We start from the raw sequence: 19,719 nt of genomic DNA, 5'->3' as shown, positions 1-19,719 counted from the left end.
CAGCAATCAAAACCTGAAAATACAGATTACATTAGAAACAAATGGGAAAGAGAGGGGAATATAGTTGTTTCAAGAGAGAGTTGGGAAGAAATTTGCCAATTACAGTGGATTTCCACAGGATCAAATACGTGGCGTGAGTTTACCTGGAAGAATATTATAAGATTTTTTGTTACACCCATTCAGAAGCGACATATGGGTATTGACGATGCATGTTGGAGACTCTGCAGGGCCAGGGGGGCTAATCACTTTCAAATCTTCTGGAAGTGCAGAATAATTAAGAAATATTGGGTAGAGATTCACAAACATATGTCTATATTTGGTGTGAATATTCCATTTACTTTTGAAAATATGTACCTTGGTGGTGTATTTTTTTGAAAACTGGAGTTGTAACAATAAGAAATTACTCTTGATACTATTGGTAGTGAGCAAAAAAGCTGTTAGTAGGAAATGGTTAACAGTGGAGCCACCCACCATTGAGGAATGGATTGAAATTGTTCACCAAATCTACATTATGGAAAAATGATCCTTCTCCCTCAAATTACAAAAAGATAAGTTTTATAGAATTTGGTTGGAATGGACAGAGTACGTAAAACCTTTAAGATCTGATTTTAGCTGGTCTTACCTTATGTGATAATGTGCCTGCTTCTTGTCTTTTAATGTAATTTGTGTGTAATCATGAGAATGCAGTTCTTTGATGTATGATCTCTGGAATTCTAAAGGAGCATCTCTCTTCTCTCCTGGGTTCAGAGTTTGGACTTATATTGTTTATATTAAAAGAAAAAACAGGAAAGCATATTCTTGAAGACTTTGAAGTATGTGAAAATTGTCCTTAACTTCGGGACGAACGGAAGCTATTTTTGAAAGGACATTGAACACCAAGTGAAACAAGGACAGTTTATGACTGTTAAACTGGAACATCTTGCATTCCTAATAAAAACACAATTTAAAAAAAACACATTTATGGGATGTCTGCATCAGTATTTGAATACATGTAGTTTTCCATGGCAACAGGATGCATCCAGTGTGTGATCTGTAACAGCTTCCTTCAGTGGCTGTAGGATTTTTATAGTATTTTTGTTACCATGGAAATTTAGCTCCACAGCATCAGTTACCGTGGAGATCTAGTAGGTCAAAGGGAGATACCGTTGTGAGACTGAAACTGACTTTCAGCTCAGCTGAGCTGCTGACTCATTGACCTCACGTCCTACTGGAGTTGCGAGGACTTTTGTCTTCTAGCATTCTGTCTGAGGATAATCTTCTAGTAAATCTGTAAATTCTCAGCGGTGGTTTTTAACCCTGTGTTGTCAGACGATGTTATAAAATGTGTATTTAAATGAAGCTACGGCTGGTTAGCATGTATGGATGAGTTTCTCCATTTCATCCTTGTTCTGCTGCCTGACAATGGAAACATCTGCAAAGGAGTGCAGCTCCACTGTAGTTCAGCTGGATTAAAACCCAGTTTTATGAGCACTGGGAGCAGGAGAGAAGCTAAAAGAAACCCACCCAGTCCTGGTTTACTGCTGTAAATTAACATCTCTGAAGGTCCCTCAGTGGTACAGTTTATACACAGATCTGACCATCAAAGCTAACATTAGCCACATTACTACCATTATTTCTACAATTAAAGCTGACACATTACTAACACCACCATCAAAGCTAACAATAGCCTCATTTCTACAAACATCAATGCTAATATTAGAAGCATTACTACTATCAAAGCTATCATTAGCCACATTACTACTACTACAACCACCAAAGCTAATGTTAGCCACATTATTACCACCATGAAAGCCAACATTACTACTACCAAAGCTAATGTTAGCCACCTGACTACCACAGCTGGCAGTAGCCACATTACTGCTACCATCATCAATAATCAAAATTTATTTACAGTATATAGCCCTTTACAACAGCCCAAAGTGCTTCATAGCTAAAATGGCAAATGCTAGCAGCACAGCTTGCCAACAGTAAATCTTCTCCTGTAGTTATGGGGACCACCAAAAATCCCAGTCACCCACGGGGTGTTCAGTCCTCTAATCCTGGCAGTTTGTGGAGACATTCACTCTTACAGCCAACAGTGGATCAGCTGAGTTTTAAACATTGTAGAGAACAGGTGCAGCAACCCAGGACATGGTACTGTAGAGGAACATTACCGTGAGGAATTGTTCCAGTGAAAGAACATTACCCTTAAGTGCTCCAGTGAAGATGACATTGAGCTGCTAGTGAGAAGTGTCTGCTTGCATTTTCTATCCGGAGAGTTTTGAAACTGATACTTGTTCAATTCCACCTGCAACCAATCAGTAGCAGGCTGCTGCCAACACCTCTGTGACAACAGGACAGACTCAAAATCAGTTGAGGTTCCCTACCGCATCACCAACAAATACTCCGCCCACCTTCAGTTGGTCCAATTTTCCTGATGGGTCGATTGCTTCAGTGCCGTTTGTAGTCTTATGAAGATCTACCAATGTTTCTAGTATTCAAGTTTACTCTTCCTTTTCAAAATACAGGTAAAGGGTGGGACTACACAAAGCTGGACTGCTATTGGTCAGGAACTAGAATAGAAGTGGATTTACACCAGATGGGACCATTAAGGGCTTTAGAGGGAAGAGTTTAAGTCTGCTCTGACAGCTGGTCAATCATTCCAAATCTAGTCACTTCACCTCCAGATGTTGACCATTTTATGTGGAAGCAGAAAAGTTCTACATGAGAAATAAGCAGACTGGATCTGATGTAAAGCTGTAATTTATTTCATAGAGAGAGTGAGGGGATACAAGGGGTGGACCAAGGACCTCTGCAGTTGTGGCTGATTTGTGGCATGGTCTAGGTGCTGGGGGCCACTGGTCCAGATGTGGACTGGAGGTGCTGAACTGTCAGCATCAGTCCTCACCACTGCTGTCAGACATCTGATCATACCCAGAAGAGTTATTATCCATGTATTCCAGATCAGCTGCCGCCATCCCTCTCCCCAGTCTGGGTTCTAAAGGCATTGAGGTGTTCAGTGCCGTTGGTGCTACGTGGGCATCTACAGCTGTGGTGTTCATCTGGGATTCAGTCATCGTGGAACCGCTGTCATCAGAATCATCTTCCTCGGAATCAGAGTCATCTTCATCAGAATCAGCATAGTCCTCTTCCTCAGAATAGATGTCATCTTCCATGTCCTCTGGGTCATCAGATGCCTCCATGTCATTCATCCCTCTCACCAGTCTGGGTTCAAAATGTAGAAGGGTGTCGTCTTCAGAATAGTCATCCTCATCTTCCTCCATGTACTCTGGATCATCAGATGACTTCATGTCCATCCCTCTCCCCAGTCTGGGTTCTAAAGGCAATGAGGTGTTCACTGCTGTTGATGCTACGTGGGCATCTACAGCTGTCGTATTCATCTGGGCTTCAGTAGTGTTGGCTGTTGTAGAATCCTCATCGTAGTCTGCCTCAAGATTATAGTCATCCTCATCACTGTCGTACTCTTCATCATCCTCACCATCATAGTCTTCCCCATCATCCTCCATGTCCTCTGGGTCATCAGATGCATCCATCTGTCTCACCAATCTGGGTTCCAAAAAAGAGTCATACTCAGAATAATCCTCATGTTCCTCCATCAGTCTCCCCAATCTAGGGGATAATGGTGAAGAGGTTTCATCGTCATCAGAATCATAGTCATCTTCAGAATCATCCTCATCTTCCTCCATGTCCTCTGGGTCATCAGATGATTTCATGTCCTCCATCTCTCTCACCAATCTAGGGAGTAATGGTGAAGAGGTTTCATCCTCAGAATCATAGTCATCTTCAGAATCATCCTCATCTTCCTCCATGTCCTCTGGGTCATCAGATGCCAACAGGTCATCCATCCCTCTCAGCAGTCTGGGTTCAAAAGATAAGGCATTCATCTCAGCTCCAGACATGTCGGCTGCTGAGTCGTCATCCTCAGAATCATTGTCACCAGAATCATCTTCCTCCATGTCACCAGACATCTCCATGTCAGCCAACCCTCTCCCCAGTCTGGGTTTTACAGGCATTGAGGTGTTCATCGTTTCTTCAGCTTCAGTTACTGTTGTGGAGTTCATCTGGGTATCAGTCATGTCAGCTGTTGTGTTGTTGGGGTCATCCAACTGCTCTTCATCCAAGTAGTCACCCAACTCATCATCTGACTCCTCATATTCATCGTACTCTTCATCATCCTCATCAGTAGAGTCATCCGATGCATCCAGGTATTCTGAGGAGTTGTCTGCCATCTGTAGGATTACATTTGACAGCTGCATTAGCAGAGTCTCCAACATGGAGGTTCTGCTCCTCACATTTCAGTTTCCTCTCACCTGTCGGGGTTCCACACTGTGCCAATGACGAGGATTCACCACCTGGTCCTGCAGAGCTCTACGCTGACGATCCGGCCCATCTCCTCTGGCTGCACTGAAACAAGCCGCCAGCATCGTGCACATCTCCCCAGCCGAGTCCAAATAGATCACTTCAAACGTGGAGTCCTGCACAACATTCAGCTGTTACTTCTCCATCCAACTTAAATAAACTGGATGGTGGATCAATCTCTCCTTACCTTGTCTGCCGGTGTGGAGATCTGCACCAACACTGGTCCTGGAGTAGTGCTGGTCTGCACCCTCCCAACCACCACGTCTTTCCCCAGAGCCTTCACCTTCTGCAGTCTGCTTCCCAGAGGCAGTTTCACAGCCACATCTGTGCTCTGGCAGCTCACTGCTGGCAGGCTCAACGTTGCAGGATCCTCACAGGTGACCACAGCTGTCATGTTCTCCCGCAGCAGGTGGTCGAAGTAACGCAGCTTCAGCTGGTGGAACCACGTTCCGTTTGAAACCTGTGGAACAAACCAAGACGTCACCAGTTGGTCATCATCTCAGGAATTCCACCTTTTCAGAGCACAAACTATGACAAACTGAGCTTCCAGGGATTTACCTGTGATGCCACATGGCAGCTGGTGTAAGGCAGCTTCAGCAGCAGCCACGGCCCCACGGTCCCAACAGAACCACCACATCCCTGCTGCAGCGACGGCAACCTCCTCCCATCTGCACAGACATCAGAACCAACAGGTTACATTATCTCAGACGGAAACACAGCGGCCGCATGAGGCCGACGTGGTTCCAGACAAACAGTTCACCTTGGAGACTTTCCAGGCGAGTCAGTCTGAAGGTAACAGGTGGATCCACTGATGGAGCTGCACGAGGCTTCAGTGCTCTGAAAGTCTCTTTAGACTCCCCAAGAAACATCAACCCAACAGCTGCCTTCATCTTGGAGCTACCACAACTTCTAATGAAATCATCTTCAACCAACAAACTACACCGAGTTCAGGGAATTAGTTCCTTCTCTCCAAGCAAAGCCATTTTATTTACTGCATTTGTAGCAGAAACAACTTGAAGCTCATTCCTCACAGCTCACTTCTTCAAACTAGCATTTCCTCATTGAAACAGGAATCAAACTGTTCTTGAATTCATTTCCTTGAAAAAGTAGCTTTTAAACAGCAGCAGGTGGATGAATCAAACTCACCTTGCAGACGCAGGTCAGAGTGTCGGATGAGCGACAAGCGAACAGAGAGGGACGTGTTGCTGCAGAGAAACTGTGGTCGGCCCAAATCTGATTCGTCTGCAGCATCTGCAACACAAATGTTCACTTTTTACACTTTCATCATGTGGCCACATTTCCCTCCAAGCTCTGCTCTCTGCTCACTTCCACCTGCTGTTTGTCCCGCCCTCTCTTACCTGAGCTCAGCTCAAGCACCAGCATTTTTACCTTTCACAAACTTCCACACCGGCACCGGCAGGAAGCCTCCTCCGCTGCGGGTCTCCATCGGCGGCTCGGAGTCCGAGAACAGCGCCTCAGAGCCGGCCAAAGCTCCGTGTGCGTCCCGACGCGGTTCCTCTGCCGTGGTGAGCCGGGCTAGAAGCACCAAAGCGGGCCAAACCCAGGCCATCATCATCCGCCCGTTAGCCGCCGACATGCTCCGGTCCACTGAGCTGCTCTCTGCCCGCCGGGAAGCACCGAAGAGCTGGAAGCTGCTGCAGACTGCTGCCTCACCTGAGGATGATAAAGCTGCTCAGCACCTGGAGCCGCCTGATGATTGGATAATTAGAGGAGCTTCAGCAGTTCAAGCTCTTTGAAATGTTCTGTCAATCTAAAGCAGAATAAAATCATCCACAGTCTCTTCAGCTTTCTTTTTTTTTTTAGTTGTTTGGGACCACAAATTGAATTCTAAAAATGTTTTGACTGAATTTAGAGAATTTTATGTTTTCAGATACACTGAAAAATGAAATGCTGCAGTTCCTCAATCTATTCTGTAAATGGTCCCACAAAACTCAGTCCTTTAATTGTAACAGAAAATGTACAAATAATTGTAAAGCCATGTTTTCAGTAAATCCAGCTAAATTGTGTGGATCAAATGCTACATCAAAGAGGTATATTAAATGAATTCAGTATTATTATGTTAAAATTGCTCAACTCAAATGAGCTGTATTGACATTACAGGGTTTTTCTGATTGTACTAAATAACACTTATATTACTAATTGTTGTTTTTAAGTTTGTAGGTTCAATAAAAATATCTTCAGTCAATTCTGCTCGACTTCATTAAACTTTCAGTGCAGAGACCTTGATCTATGACAACTAAAGCTGACATTAAAATTCAAAGATTTTCATTCCAGCTATCATGTACAAAGGAATGTGAGAGACAGACAACCCAAAAACCTCACTGAATGCATACAAAGACACTGAAAAATGAATCATAATTTCTCTGAAACATCTTCAGCTGATCCAAACTCTGCAGCCAGAGTACTGATGGGAGTTAAAGAGAGATATTTCTCCTCTGCTGGTTTCTCTTTATTGACTTCCTGTTAAATCCAGAATAGAATTTAAAATCCTTCTTCTAACATATAAAGCTCTTAATATCCAATCTCCATCATATCTTAAAGATCTGTTAGTACCTTATTATCCTAGTAGAACTCTTCACTCTCAAGCTGCAGGCTTACTTGTTGTTCCTAGAATTTCTAAAAGTAGAATGGGAGGCAGAGCCTTCAGTTATCAGCTCCTCTCCTGTGGAACCTGCTCCCAGTTTGGGTTCTGGAGGCAGATACCCTCTCTATTTTTAAGACCAGGCTTAAAACGTTCCTTTGTGACAGATCTTATAGTTAGGGCTGACTGGGTGACCCTGAGGGGGTCAGCTGGAGTCTTCCTCTTGGACATCCCCTAGTTCTGCTGCTATAGGCCTATAGGCTGCTGGGGGACTTCTCTGGATGCACTGAGCCCTTCTCTATCTACCTTTAGATTTAATATACCGTTATTGCATTCCACTAACTCTGTTTGTCCCTGTGTCCTTTCTCTGAGTGTCCCTGGTCCCAGAGCTGGATGCTTCAGATCTGTGGTTGATGTTCCACCAACTGGTCCAGTCTCCATCATGTCCACTGTGGGATGCTGCTGCTGACCTTCCTCCAGTCCTCTGCTTCCAGCTCCCCTTTTCCACCAGTCTGCTCTGCATCACCCTCTCTATACTTGATCTGTTCTTCTACATACTGTTTGAATTTTACTACCAGCTATACATGGAGTAGATTTAATGCCAGAGCTGTACACCAGAACAGGAAACTATGGATCAGTTTACATGTTAGCTTCTACTTTGTATGAATCATCTGTCTGATCATACATGGATCCACCTGTGTGTTCTATGTTCTCTGTTCCTCTCTACCTCCTTCCAGCAGCAGATGTTTCCCCACATAAAAATCCAGGTTCTGTTCCAGGTTTCTTCCTCTTAAAGGCTGTTTTTCTGCCTCTGTCTCCTTATTCCTGCTCTGGGGGTTCATCTGGGTTCTGCAAAGCGTCTTGAGACAATCTGACTGTAATTGGTGCTATATCAATAAACTTGAATTGAATTGATCAAATGAACATTTAGGAAATGACCTTCTATCTACACTACATTGCCAAAAGTATTCACTCACCTGCCTTGACTCTCATATGAACGTAAGTGACATCCCATTCCTAATCCAGAGGGTTCAATATGACGTCAGTCCACCCTTTGCAGCTAGAACAGCTTCAACTCTTCTGGGAAGGCTGTCCACAAGGTTTAGGAGTGTGTTTAAGGGAATTTTTGACCTTTCTTCATGAAGCTCATCTGTGAGGTCACACACTGATGTTGGACCAGAAGGCCTGGCTCTCGGTCTCCGCTCTAATTCATCCCAAAGGTGTTCTATCGGGCTGAGGTCAGGACTCTGTGCAGGCCAGTCCAGTTCATCCACACCAGACTCTGTCATCCATGTCTTTATGGACCTTGCTTTGTTCTCTGGTGCACAGTCATGTTGGAAGAGGAAGGGGCCAGCTCCAAACTGTTCCCACAAAGTTGGGAGCATGGAAACTGTCTTGGTATGCTGAAGCATTCAGAGTTCCTTTCACTGGAACTAAGGGGCCAAGCCCACACCATGATCCCCCCTCCACCAAACTTTACACTTGGCACAATGCAGTCCCACAAGTATGGTTCTCCTGGCAACCGCCAAACCCAGACTGGTCCATCAGATTGCCAGATGGAGAAGCGTGATTGGTCACTCCAGAGAAGGCGTCTCCACTGCTCTAGAGTCCAGTGGCGGCTGCTTTACACCACTGCATCCCACGCTTTGCATTGCACTTGGTGATGTACGGCTTGGATGCAGCTGCTCGGCCATGGAAACCCATTCCATGAAGCTCTCTGCTGAAGCTCTGTTCTTGAGCTAATCTGAAGGCCACATGAAGTTTGAAGGTCTGTAGCCACCGACTCTGCAGAAAGTTGTCCACCTCTTGGCACTATGCTCCTCAGCATCCTCTGACCCGCTCCATCAGTTTACGTGGCCGACCACTTGGTGGCTGAGCTGCTGTCGTTCCCACACACTTCCACTTTCTTATAATACAGCTGACAGTTGACTGTGGAATATTTAGGAGCGAGGAAATGTCACGACTGGATTTGTTGCACAGGTGGCATCCTATCACAGTTCCACGCTGGAATTCACTGAGCTCCTGAGAGCGACCCATTCTTTCACTAATGTTTGTAAAAGCAGTCTGCATGCCCAGGTGCTTGATTTGATACACCTGTGGCCATGGAAGAGATTGGAACACCTGATTCTGATTATTTGGATGGGTGAGCAGATACTTTTGGCAATAAGGTGTAACTTCACCAACAGTTCAGTGTGGATTCAGTCCAACGGTCACTGTCCTGCCACTAGTTTAGCAACATAACAGTCATTCATATTTTCCACTTTTGTTACTTTTGTTATGTTTCTGTACTCCGTTTCAGATGCTTTTTTTGTTTACCGTACCATCAGTTTTAAGCCGGCATCAATGAAAATACTTTTGGTTCTTGTAAATTAAATGTTTGCCTACAGGATGTCTTCAACATAGCTACTGCAAAAATGTCCATGTTTGCTTTTATTTCTGCTTGCTTATTGCCTAAGAAAAAGGCAAAAGATAATGTCAAAATAACATCTCTTCTCTCACTGAAGCCAGTCTGAAATTGAAGCGTTTTACATTGAACAAAAAGCTGTGCACACCAAATAATAATCTCAGACATCCTCAGTGCTGAAAACGGCACAAAGAAGAGTGAAGTCCAGGGATGAGTTTCTCAGGGTAGCACAGTTCATTCCTGACCTGTGCCTTTGTGGACAGCTTCTTCCCATCCAACTCCACTAACTCAAACATCCATTGTCGGTCCTGGGATAGCACAGCTTCAGACAGTATTCAAGCCCAGTAAGAGGGCGCAGACACCTGCCTCGTCTTTCAGATCCGGCAGCACTCTGCATCCTCCTGTACATCTGCTGAATCTGCTCCCTCACGTCGGACAGCATAGGCTCCCACAACCATCTTCTCCTGATCTGTACTTTCTTTTTTTTTTTTTTATAAATCTCTTTATTAACATTTTGGCAGTTAACAAGGAAATATAAAGAACATATCAAAATCATCATCATTGAATCCGCCAGTTATAACCACCACCCCATTTCCCACCCATCCCACAGTTGCATAGCTGTACATAAAAAAAAAAAAATATATATATATATATATATATATACGTAAATACATAAGTGAATACGTACATAGTATATACCAATATAATTTCAATAAGGTGCACAAGAATGAAAGCATAATGGAGACCATGCTGTGCTGGTGGCCAATATGAGAGCAGAGTCCAATAGAAAAAAAAAAAGTCCCAGTCACTCCACTATGAAAGGGTGTGACCGATCAAATTGGGAGTAGATGTACAGAGATCTCCAGAGTGCTGGCAAGAAATCAGTCATCAGCCGTAAGGCATCAAAGGATCTGACCTCATAAATCAAGAGGATGACAAATAGCCAGGTCAAACAAATAAGAAGACAAAACAACAGACAATACACCCAGAGTGGGTGAAAAAAAAAAAAAAAAGATAAATAAATAAATAAAATATAATAACTAAATTAAAATAGTAATAATAATAATATTAAAAAAGGAGGGGGAGGGGTAAGACAGAAGAGAAGAAGAGAGCCCGGTGCTGTATGGATAAGTAATGAGTACTCAGCCCAATTCATATCACTGTTCATTCCAATTCGAAACATCTAAACTGTCATAATAGACTAAGAAGGGAGTCCACATCTTATGAAATTTCTTCAAGGAGCCTCTCAGCGTAAATTTTATCTTTTCTAATTTCATGTGCAACAGTATGTCCTTAATCCATCTGCTATGGGAGGGTGGGGACGGGTGCTTCCAATTAAGAAGAATTAGTCGTCGTGCAAGTAAAGTAGTGAATGCGATAAAATCATACATGCTATTACTAAAAGCTACACCGTCTGGTCTCACACCAAATATAGCAATGAGTGGATTGGGGTCTACAGTTATACCAAAAATCTCACTGAATGATTTAAAAATTCCCTTCCAAAATATTTCCAGAGCTGGGCAAAACCAAAACATGTGAGCAAGAGTGCATGGAGAGTAATTGCATCTATTACATGCAGGGTCAAAATTAGAAAAAATCCTGGCCAACCGGGAGTTAGTAATATGTAGACGATGTAGGACTTTAAACTGTATAAGGCCATGTCTAGCTCAGGGTGAGGAGGCATGGACTCGGTTAATCATCCCATCCCATTCAGTCTCTGAAAAACGCTGGTTTAAGTCCTGCTCCCAAGCTTGCCTGAGGTAGTCAAGCATCTGAGGATTTATAGAGCTAATCATCGTGTAAAGTAACGATATTAGCCCCTTGGCAGTGGGGTTAAAGTCAAGGAGTTTGTCAATCGGTGACATTATTGGCAGATTAGGAAATTAACAAAATTTTTCCTGTACAAAGTGTCTGATCTGTAGGTATCAGAAAAAATGAGTTCTGGGAAGGTTGAACTTTTGGCTAAGTTGTTCAAAAGAGAGGAAAGTATTATTAGAAAACAAGTCTTTAAAGCATTTGATACCGTTTCTATGCCACAGTTGAAAAGCTGCGTCCGTATTAGAGGGGATAAAGGCTATATTAAAGATAATAGGGCATGAAATTGATGCCTCTTGCAATCCGAAGTGCTTTCTAAATTGGGACCAAATCTTCATTGTGTGAAAAACAATGGGATTGGAGGAGGTAACCTTAGCAGATATAGGAAGAGATGAGCAAACAATTGAGCAAAGAGAAAACTGGCTACAGGATTCCTCTCCCTGCACCCACACAGGGGCCTCAGCTGTTTTTGAATGGTTAAACCAGAAAAGTATCTTCTGAATATTGCTAGCCCAGTAGTAAAAAAGGAAGTTTGGAAGGCCCATTCCCCCTAGTTTTTTCGGTCTTTGTAGGAAGGTTTTTCTAATACGATGACCCTTATTACCCCAAATAAAGGATAGGAATAATTTGTGCAGGTTACTGAAGAAGGATTTTTGATGAAGATAGGAATGTTAAAAAATAAATAAAGAAAACGAGGGAGGACAATCATTTTAATTTAATTAATCCTGCCTGCGAGGGACAAAGGTAAGGCAGACCACCTTATCAAATCTTCTTTACAACGGTCCAGTAATTGGGCGAAGTTATGTTTAAAAAGCGCGTTGAAAGAGCGTGTAACCATCACACCCAGGTATCTAAACCCATTAGGTGTTTCTTTAAATGGAATTGAGGGAGTCAAAGGGCCAGTTGATGTGCCGATGGTGAAATATTCACTCTTAGAGAGATTAAGTTTGTAGCCAGAGATTTTACCGAAATTTTGCAGAATAGAAAGGATAGGTGGAACAGACAGAGTGGGGTTGGAAATATATAGAAGTAAATCGTCGGCATAGAGCGAAACTTTATGCTCCTTGTCATCTTGCATGATACCGCTAAATTGTGGACATTGGCGTAAAGATATTGCCAGAGGCTCTATAGCAATCACAAATAAAAGAGGCGAAAGCCGGCAGCCCTGTCGTGTGCCCCGTTGTAATCGAAAGTAAGGGGAATGGACATTGTTGGAGCAGACAGAGGCTGAAGGGGATGAGTATAACAGTTTTACCCAGGACACAAAGCTAGGGGAGAAACCAAATCGCTGCATTGTGGCAAAAAGATATGTCCACTCGACTCGGTCGAATGCTTTTTCAGCATCAAGAGAGACGATCATTTCTTGGGCATCCGACCGAGTCGACGTGTAGATGACATCAAAAAGCCTTCGAACATTATGAAAGGAGTTGCGCTTCTGAATAAAGCCGGATTGATCCTCAGAGATTACAGAGGGAAGCACAGTCTCTAAGCGGAGGGCAAGAGCTTTGGCGAGAATCTTAAAATCTACGTTAAGAAGCGATATAGGCCTGTAAGATTCACAGAGAGTTGGATCCTTATCCTTCTTGGCCAGTAAGGAGATAGAAGCCTGGGTTAAGGTTGGTGGGAGATGGCCGCGATCAAAAGACTCAGTAAACATAGCAAGAAGAAGTGGGGACAATAAATCAGAAAACTTTTTAAAGAACTCAACACAAAATCCATCCGGGCCGCGGGATTTCCCGCTCTGCATGGCTGTGATGGCTCCAGTGATTTCAGACAAGGATAAAGAACTTTCAAGCTTTGAGTTAAGTTGTTGACTAACAGCTGGCAGTTCAATCCTATCGAAGAAAGAATTAAGTAAGGATGTACTATTTTGACTTTCCGACGAATATAAGGTTGTATAAAATGCAGAGAAACAATCATTAATGTCTTTAAGATTAGTTAACGTAGCACCAGAGGCAGATTTAATTTTAGGTATCAAGCGAGATGAGGTGAATTGGCGAGCCTGGGAAGCAAGGAGCTTGCTACCCTTCTCACCGTATTCATAAAACTTGTGGCGGCTCTTCAGTAGTAATCGTTCCTCCTTAGAAGTTAAGATTAAATCATATTTCGCCTGGAGGCGCAGCCTCTCCTTAAACAAATCCGGGTCAGGTGATTGAGAATATTGTGCATCCAGATTACGAATGGCATGGGATAACCCTTCCAGCTTCGCAACCTCCCGTTTCCTGTTGTTAGATACGTAGGAAATAATCTGGCCTCGGATATATGCTTTAAGGGTCTCCCATAAGGTTGACCTTGAGATTTCAGCTGAATCGTTTAACTCCAGGAAGGTTTTGATTTCGGATGTCAAAAATTTTGAGAAATTGTCATCAGCAAGTAAGAGGGGGTTTAGTCTCCAGGGCGAAAATGAAGGGGGCTGGTGTGGTATAATCAATTCAAAGGTGACCGGGGCATGATCTGATATGACAATACTCTCATAGGAACAGTTTTTAACTAAAGAAAGAAGATTATTATCTAATAGAAAGTAGTCAATGCGGCTGAAGGAATGATGCAATGAAGAAAAGAATGAGAAAGCTTTAGCTGATGGGAATAAAAATCTGCAAGGATCAGAGAGACCATATTGATTACACAAAGATTGTATAGTTGTTGCCGATTTGGACGGAGATATCATTCTGGGTGATGACCTGTCCAGGTTTTGGTCAATAGTGCAATTGAAGTCTCCACCAATTATTAGTGTGTGACTGTCTATATTCGGGATAGTAGAGAATAGTTTAATAAAGAATTGGTTATCGTCCCAATTGGGTGCGTAAAGGTTCACCAGAATAACTGGTTTACCATAAAGCTCTCCTGACACAATGATAAAACGGCCTCTGCTATCTAAATCAACCTTCTTAACAGTGAATAAGACATTTTTATGTATCAGAATGGCACACCCACGACTCTTAGCATTAAATTGTGAATGATATACCTGACCAACCCAGCTGCGCCGAAGCCTAGGGATATCAGAGTTGCATAGATGGGTTTCTTGAAGAAGGGCGACTCCGACCTTCAGGGATGAGAGATGTGAGAGGACTTTATTCCATTTAAGAGGACGGTTTAACCCCCTGACGTTCCATGAAATGACTTTAACGATTTTTCCAGAAGATGGTACGCTCATTTAAGTAAAGGTATGGTAGTGAGAGTAGTACTAGATAACAGAGTTTGTAGAAGCCAATTTGGGCATGAGATTGAGGTACAGACACGTAGGGCTTGAAGGCACAATGGGATAATAAAGAATAGAGGGATGAAAGAAGAGAAGAGGGGGAAGGGGAAAAAAATAGTACAGCAAGAACTTACCCCAACAAGAACCCCAATCAGGAACCCCTTATGACCCACCCACCACATCTCCCCAATGAGATGCCTATTCTTAACCTGAGACAGTGGTTTAGCAGTCTAACTATAACTAGACTAAACTATCGCTAGTCAAACATAACCTAGCTTCTGCTCCAAATTGCATAAGTCACAGTGCACGGAAGTGCAAAAAGGTCTACATTAAGAAAAAAAAATTATATATATATATATATATATATATATATATATATATATATATATATATATATATATATATATATATATATATAGATATATATATATATATATATATATAGATATATATATATATATATATAAAATAAAAATAAATAAATAAAAGTTAATAATAATAATAATAAAAGTGATAATAGTGAACGACAACAATAATAAAAATAGTCATAATAAGATAAAAATAATAATAAATAAATAAATAAAACTGTATATATTGATGAAGGGGAGTATTAGCTATAAAAATATAAAAAGTAATAATACTCATAGAAAACAAGTGATAATATAACTCAGAATACCTTTCAAAAAGACAGTGTCCCAGACACTTAGTTGCAAGTGACAAACTGCGATATAGTCCATAACAAAAGTTCGATGTTGCAACTGAGAGAGCATACGATAACATGGTTGCAGGAATTCAATGGCTAACATTAGCTTTACTAGTTCGGGAGTGCAACATGGCTAACAGCCCCAATAGCTTAGCAACCAGAAGCTAACTTACAATGTCCAGAGAGAATGAGAAAAACAGCGGGGCAGTCCCAATGTCATATCTTCAGTCACCCGGTGGTTGTGGGATTATCTGCTGGATGAAAGAGATAACCTCCTGAGGTGAATCAAAGAAGTGCTTTGCTCCGTTGTGGGCGACCCGCAAACGAGCTGGATGCAGCAGAGCGAACTCCAAGCCGGCTTCTCGTAGCTTGCTTTTGACTGTGATGAATGCGGCCCTCTTCTTGGCTAACTCGGCGCTGAAATCAGGATAAAAGTGGATCCTTGCTCCTCTGAAGAGTAGTTGGCCCTTCTCCCTTGACAGACGCAAAATAAGCTCCTTCGTCTGGAAGTGGTGTAGCCGGATAATCATCGGCCGCGGGGGCTGGTTCTGCTTCGGCGGCGGGGCTAGCGAGCGGTGGGCCCTGTCTACGACCGGGGATTTGGCGAAGCTTTCTTCCCCAAAAACCTCAAGCAGAAGTGCCTCCACGAACGTGGCAGGACGAGGTCCTTCTTCACGCTCGGGGATTCCTATCACCCTGATGTTATTCCGTCTGGAGCGGTTTTCGAGGTCTTCCAGCTTCAGTTTCATCTTCACGTTGTCTTTAGCCAAGTCGGAGCACAGCTTCTCCAAGGTAATCACTCGGGCATCAACATCAGTGAGTGAATCACCCACCTCTTGTAGCTTCACTTCATGGGCTTGTAGAGTTGATTTAAGCGTTTTAAGCTCAGACAGTATCTCGGACCGTGATGTACAGACCTCGGAGCGGATGTCGTTGAGCAGCTTTGTGATATCAGAGGGCTGTGAGGTAGCTTCAGCGTCAGGGGGGCCCGGGCAGCTATCCAGGCTAGCACAGCTATCCATGCTAACACTGCTATCAGTGGTGTCTTGGGCCATGTTCGGACCGGTCTTACGAGGTTTGTGTCTCGACATATTCGTAACCAATAAGAGTTCACTGTGTTGGTTCTGCCTTAAAGTCTAAAAACTGAGTTGAATTTATCAAGAAGCGGATATATTGTAGGCATCAAGTATAAAAGTATATCGGAGCAGCGGACTTGCGGTCTATTCACGTCGCCATCTTGACCGGAAGTCCTCTCCTGATCTGTACTTTCACCAAGATCTGTAGCCTTGAAATGACAGAAAGGAGTCACGTTAAATCTGGCACAAAAAATATTCAAAACAGTCAAAGAACACAGAGCCACAAATCCTCATTTCTACGAAGCGCATTTGTAGATAATTTTTGAAAATTGTTTGATTTATTTGAAAGATAAGCAGATGATTTCCCTTGTTTCTTATTGTTCGTCCATTGCAACAAGACCAAAGCTAACGTTTCCTGCATCCTACTAAAACATCTGATTTATGTATGAGAAGCTTTGTTAACTTGCTTATCTGAGCTTATCGAAGTTTATTTAGAAACCAGTCCTCAAACTATTCGTGCAGACAGCTTTTCATCATTTTGCTGTTTATCATTCATCATGTCCAATCATTCATGTTTATTTAGATAATGACTGAGTTCACTATTTTGTCTCAATGTGACGTCAAAGTTCATTTGAAATTAAACTACTCAGGCATGTGTACTGTCCTCTTCATTTAAGGGTTATGTCTATTTTGTTTATATAAACCAAGTATTAATTAGAATTATATTCATATATAGTCCCAATTTTAGGTGTCTCAGAAGTACAGTTGACTAACAAGTTGTTCTACATGGCCTGCTGTTTTATTCCCTCAGTGAGCAGATTGAAGGTCTAGATTTCACGCAACAAGTCCTCAAATTCATACGACAGCATCGGTCGTATGCACCGTGCACCGGAATACGACCTGTGAGAGCGTATTTACGTTAGCGCCCCTATGGAGAAAAGGAACATATTACGGGATTTAATTCACGAAACGGCTTTTCCCTCGTGAAACGGCTTTTTCCTCACTTTCCCAACACGGGTTTAGGGTTATGGTTAGGGATAGGGACAGGGATAGTGTTAGATAAAAGTTTGTTCATGGTGACGTTTCAGCTGCAACTCCAGAGTGTCGATATTTACTCAACCGCGAGAGGTCGGAAACGTCAAAACGTAACACTGGGTTGTAATACGGGCGTGTACAGACGACCTATGTGGCTGTTTTTGGTTTGAGGACAGGCTGTTTCACGGGTGGAAATTCACCAGTAAGCTAAAACATTCAAACAAACTCATCAGAGAGACAACTGAACATTATGAGTGGTATGTGTATCAAAAAAACCTGGCTATGGTTCACAAGGAACATGTGACAGACCGAGTATTCCTTACTGACGCTGTGTGGATGCTCATTCAGGTCCAAACACAACATTTCCAGGCTGAATCTCTTCTACTTCAACACTGGATTCTGTGGGAGACCAAAAACTGTTTTTAAACAAGGTTTAATATCATTACATTTTTAAATTATTAAACTGATTTTAGAGTTTTGACTCCATTTTAATTTAAAAAAAGGCTTCAGAGCCCAAACTACACAAACACAGAACAGGCACCTCGTTCATGGCTGACTTGATCAGGCTGATTTTACATCCAACTGTTCCTCTGGTCTTCTTAACCTTTAGATGCGCAGTGTGGGCCAGGAGATATCCATTTTCCATTGAATTTGGTAGTGTCTACAGATACGGACCCGTACCCGTAGCCTGTGGCCTACGGATACGGCACTTTCCCTTAACATAAATATTAATGAGCCGGACATAAATATTAATGAGCCGGCTGATGAACGCGCTTTGTGATTGGCTGGTAATCCGACGGATATAAATATTAATGAGCCGGCGACGCTGATGAAGGCGCTTCCGTGATTCGAGGTGAATCTGCGGAATGAATGGCGGAACTAACAGCCAGCAAACTATAAGTATTTTTTTACCTTCAAAAGTAGCGACAGACTATTACATATTAACAACCTAAACAAAACCCTGACGTATTTTCTACGTCTGTCAACACAGACCCTGTCACAGTCACTTTAATGTTAGCGGACTCTGTTGAATGGCTAAGTTACATAACCACAAACAAATCTCACAATATCACAGTAAATCGAGTAAATGTTTTTTTTTAATTCATGCCGAATTAAAGAGCTGCTCCTCACCATTCACGAGTGTTTGTTTCATATTCGACATCCTTAATTTTATCTTGTAAATTAGCGTCCGAAATTAAATGGGAACATTTGCAATGGAGTTCGTCAGCCGCTTCCACCACTGAACGCGGTAAACTAATTAATAGGAACTGGACTTCAAACAATTTAGACACGGCGTCTAAAAGCGTAAAAACTACTTTGTCTACGTAAAGTGTGAGAGGAGACGGTGTATTTTTGGTTAAATTATACAATGTTCGCCGTCAAAGTCATTCATATAAACTGCCTGTAATGTGCAGCAAATAGTAGTTAACCGGCGCCAGCTCTTCAGTGACCTTAACGGTCCATACCTCGAGTACAGATGCTACGGGTACGGGTCCGTACCTCGAGCATCAACCATTGAATTTGGGTCACTTTTGACCCATGTTGCACATCAAAGGGTTTAACACCCTCATTAGTTGGCTGGTGTAGGATCCAGTTGGGATTTCAAGATCAACAACAAGGGGACTGGAATGGTACGAGTCAATTCAGCTTTTACCTGAAACACACTGATGGATGGAAAAATGTCCAACTTTAAATCTCGTGAAGTAAACAATGCTAAACCTCAAATCATCACACAGTGGAAGGAGAAAAAGCAGCCTTGTTTTGACTGTCTTTAAGTGTGAATCTGTGTCCATAATCTGTGTCCACATTATGGATGGATGGATGGATGATGGATGGATGGATGGATGGATGATGGATGGATGAATGGATGGATGGATGATGGATGGACGATGGATGGATGGATGATGGATGGATGAATGGATGGATGGATGATGGATGACGGACGGATGGATGGATGGATGGATGAATGGATGGATGATGGATGGATGGATGATGGATGGATGAATGGATGGATGGATGATGGATGACGGACGGATGGATGATGGATGGATGGATGGATGATGGATGAATGGATGATGGATGATGAATGGATGATGGATGATGAATGGATGATGGATGGATGGATGGATGGATGAATGAATGATGGATGATGAATGGATGATGGATGGATGGATGGATGGATGGTGGATGATGGATGGATGAATGGATGGATGGATGATGGATGATGGATGATGAATGGATGATGGATGGATGGATGGATGGATGATGGATGAATGGATGGATGATGGATGGATGGATGATGGATGATGAATGGATGATGGATGGATGGATGGATGGATGGATGGATGGATGGATGGATGATGGGTGGATGGATGGATGAATGGATGATGGATGGATGATGGGTGGATGGATGGATGAATGGATGATGAATGGATGATGGATGGATGGATGGATGGATGATGGGTGGATGGATGGATGAATGGATGATGGATGATGAATGGATGATGGATGGATGGATGGATGGAT

At 42.7% G+C, this 19,719-nt stretch overlaps 2 protein-coding genes across 3 annotated transcripts in view; both read right to left on the bottom strand.

Annotated features, from left to right (window-relative positions):
* The window catches only part of LOC127530897 (uncharacterized), a 199,775-nt gene that overhangs the window by 53,601 nt on the left and 126,455 nt on the right, over positions 1–19,719 (bottom strand). The gene's annotated exons all lie outside the window — the stretch shown is intronic.
* Positions 2,877–6,025, bottom strand: LOC127530966 (protein starmaker-like). The gene is made up of 7 exons (XM_051938972.1): positions 5,749–6,025; positions 5,506–5,610; positions 4,918–5,027; positions 4,547–4,819; positions 4,311–4,475; positions 3,015–4,229; positions 2,877–2,903 (listed from the first exon to the last, which is right to left on the bottom strand). The coding sequence occupies exons 1-7, from the start codon at positions 5,954–5,956 to the stop codon at positions 2,877–2,879; spliced, it is 2,103 nt and encodes a 700-aa protein (XP_051794932.1). The 5' UTR covers positions 5,957–6,025.

Source organism: Acanthochromis polyacanthus, chromosome 18, assembly GCF_021347895.1.
Source record: "Acanthochromis polyacanthus isolate Apoly-LR-REF ecotype Palm Island chromosome 18, KAUST_Apoly_ChrSc, whole genome shotgun sequence".
NCBI lineage: Eukaryota > Metazoa > Chordata > Actinopteri > Pomacentridae > Acanthochromis > Acanthochromis polyacanthus.
The sequence above is the reverse complement of the archived record's forward strand: the minus strand, read 5'-3'. Positions and strand labels throughout refer to the sequence as shown.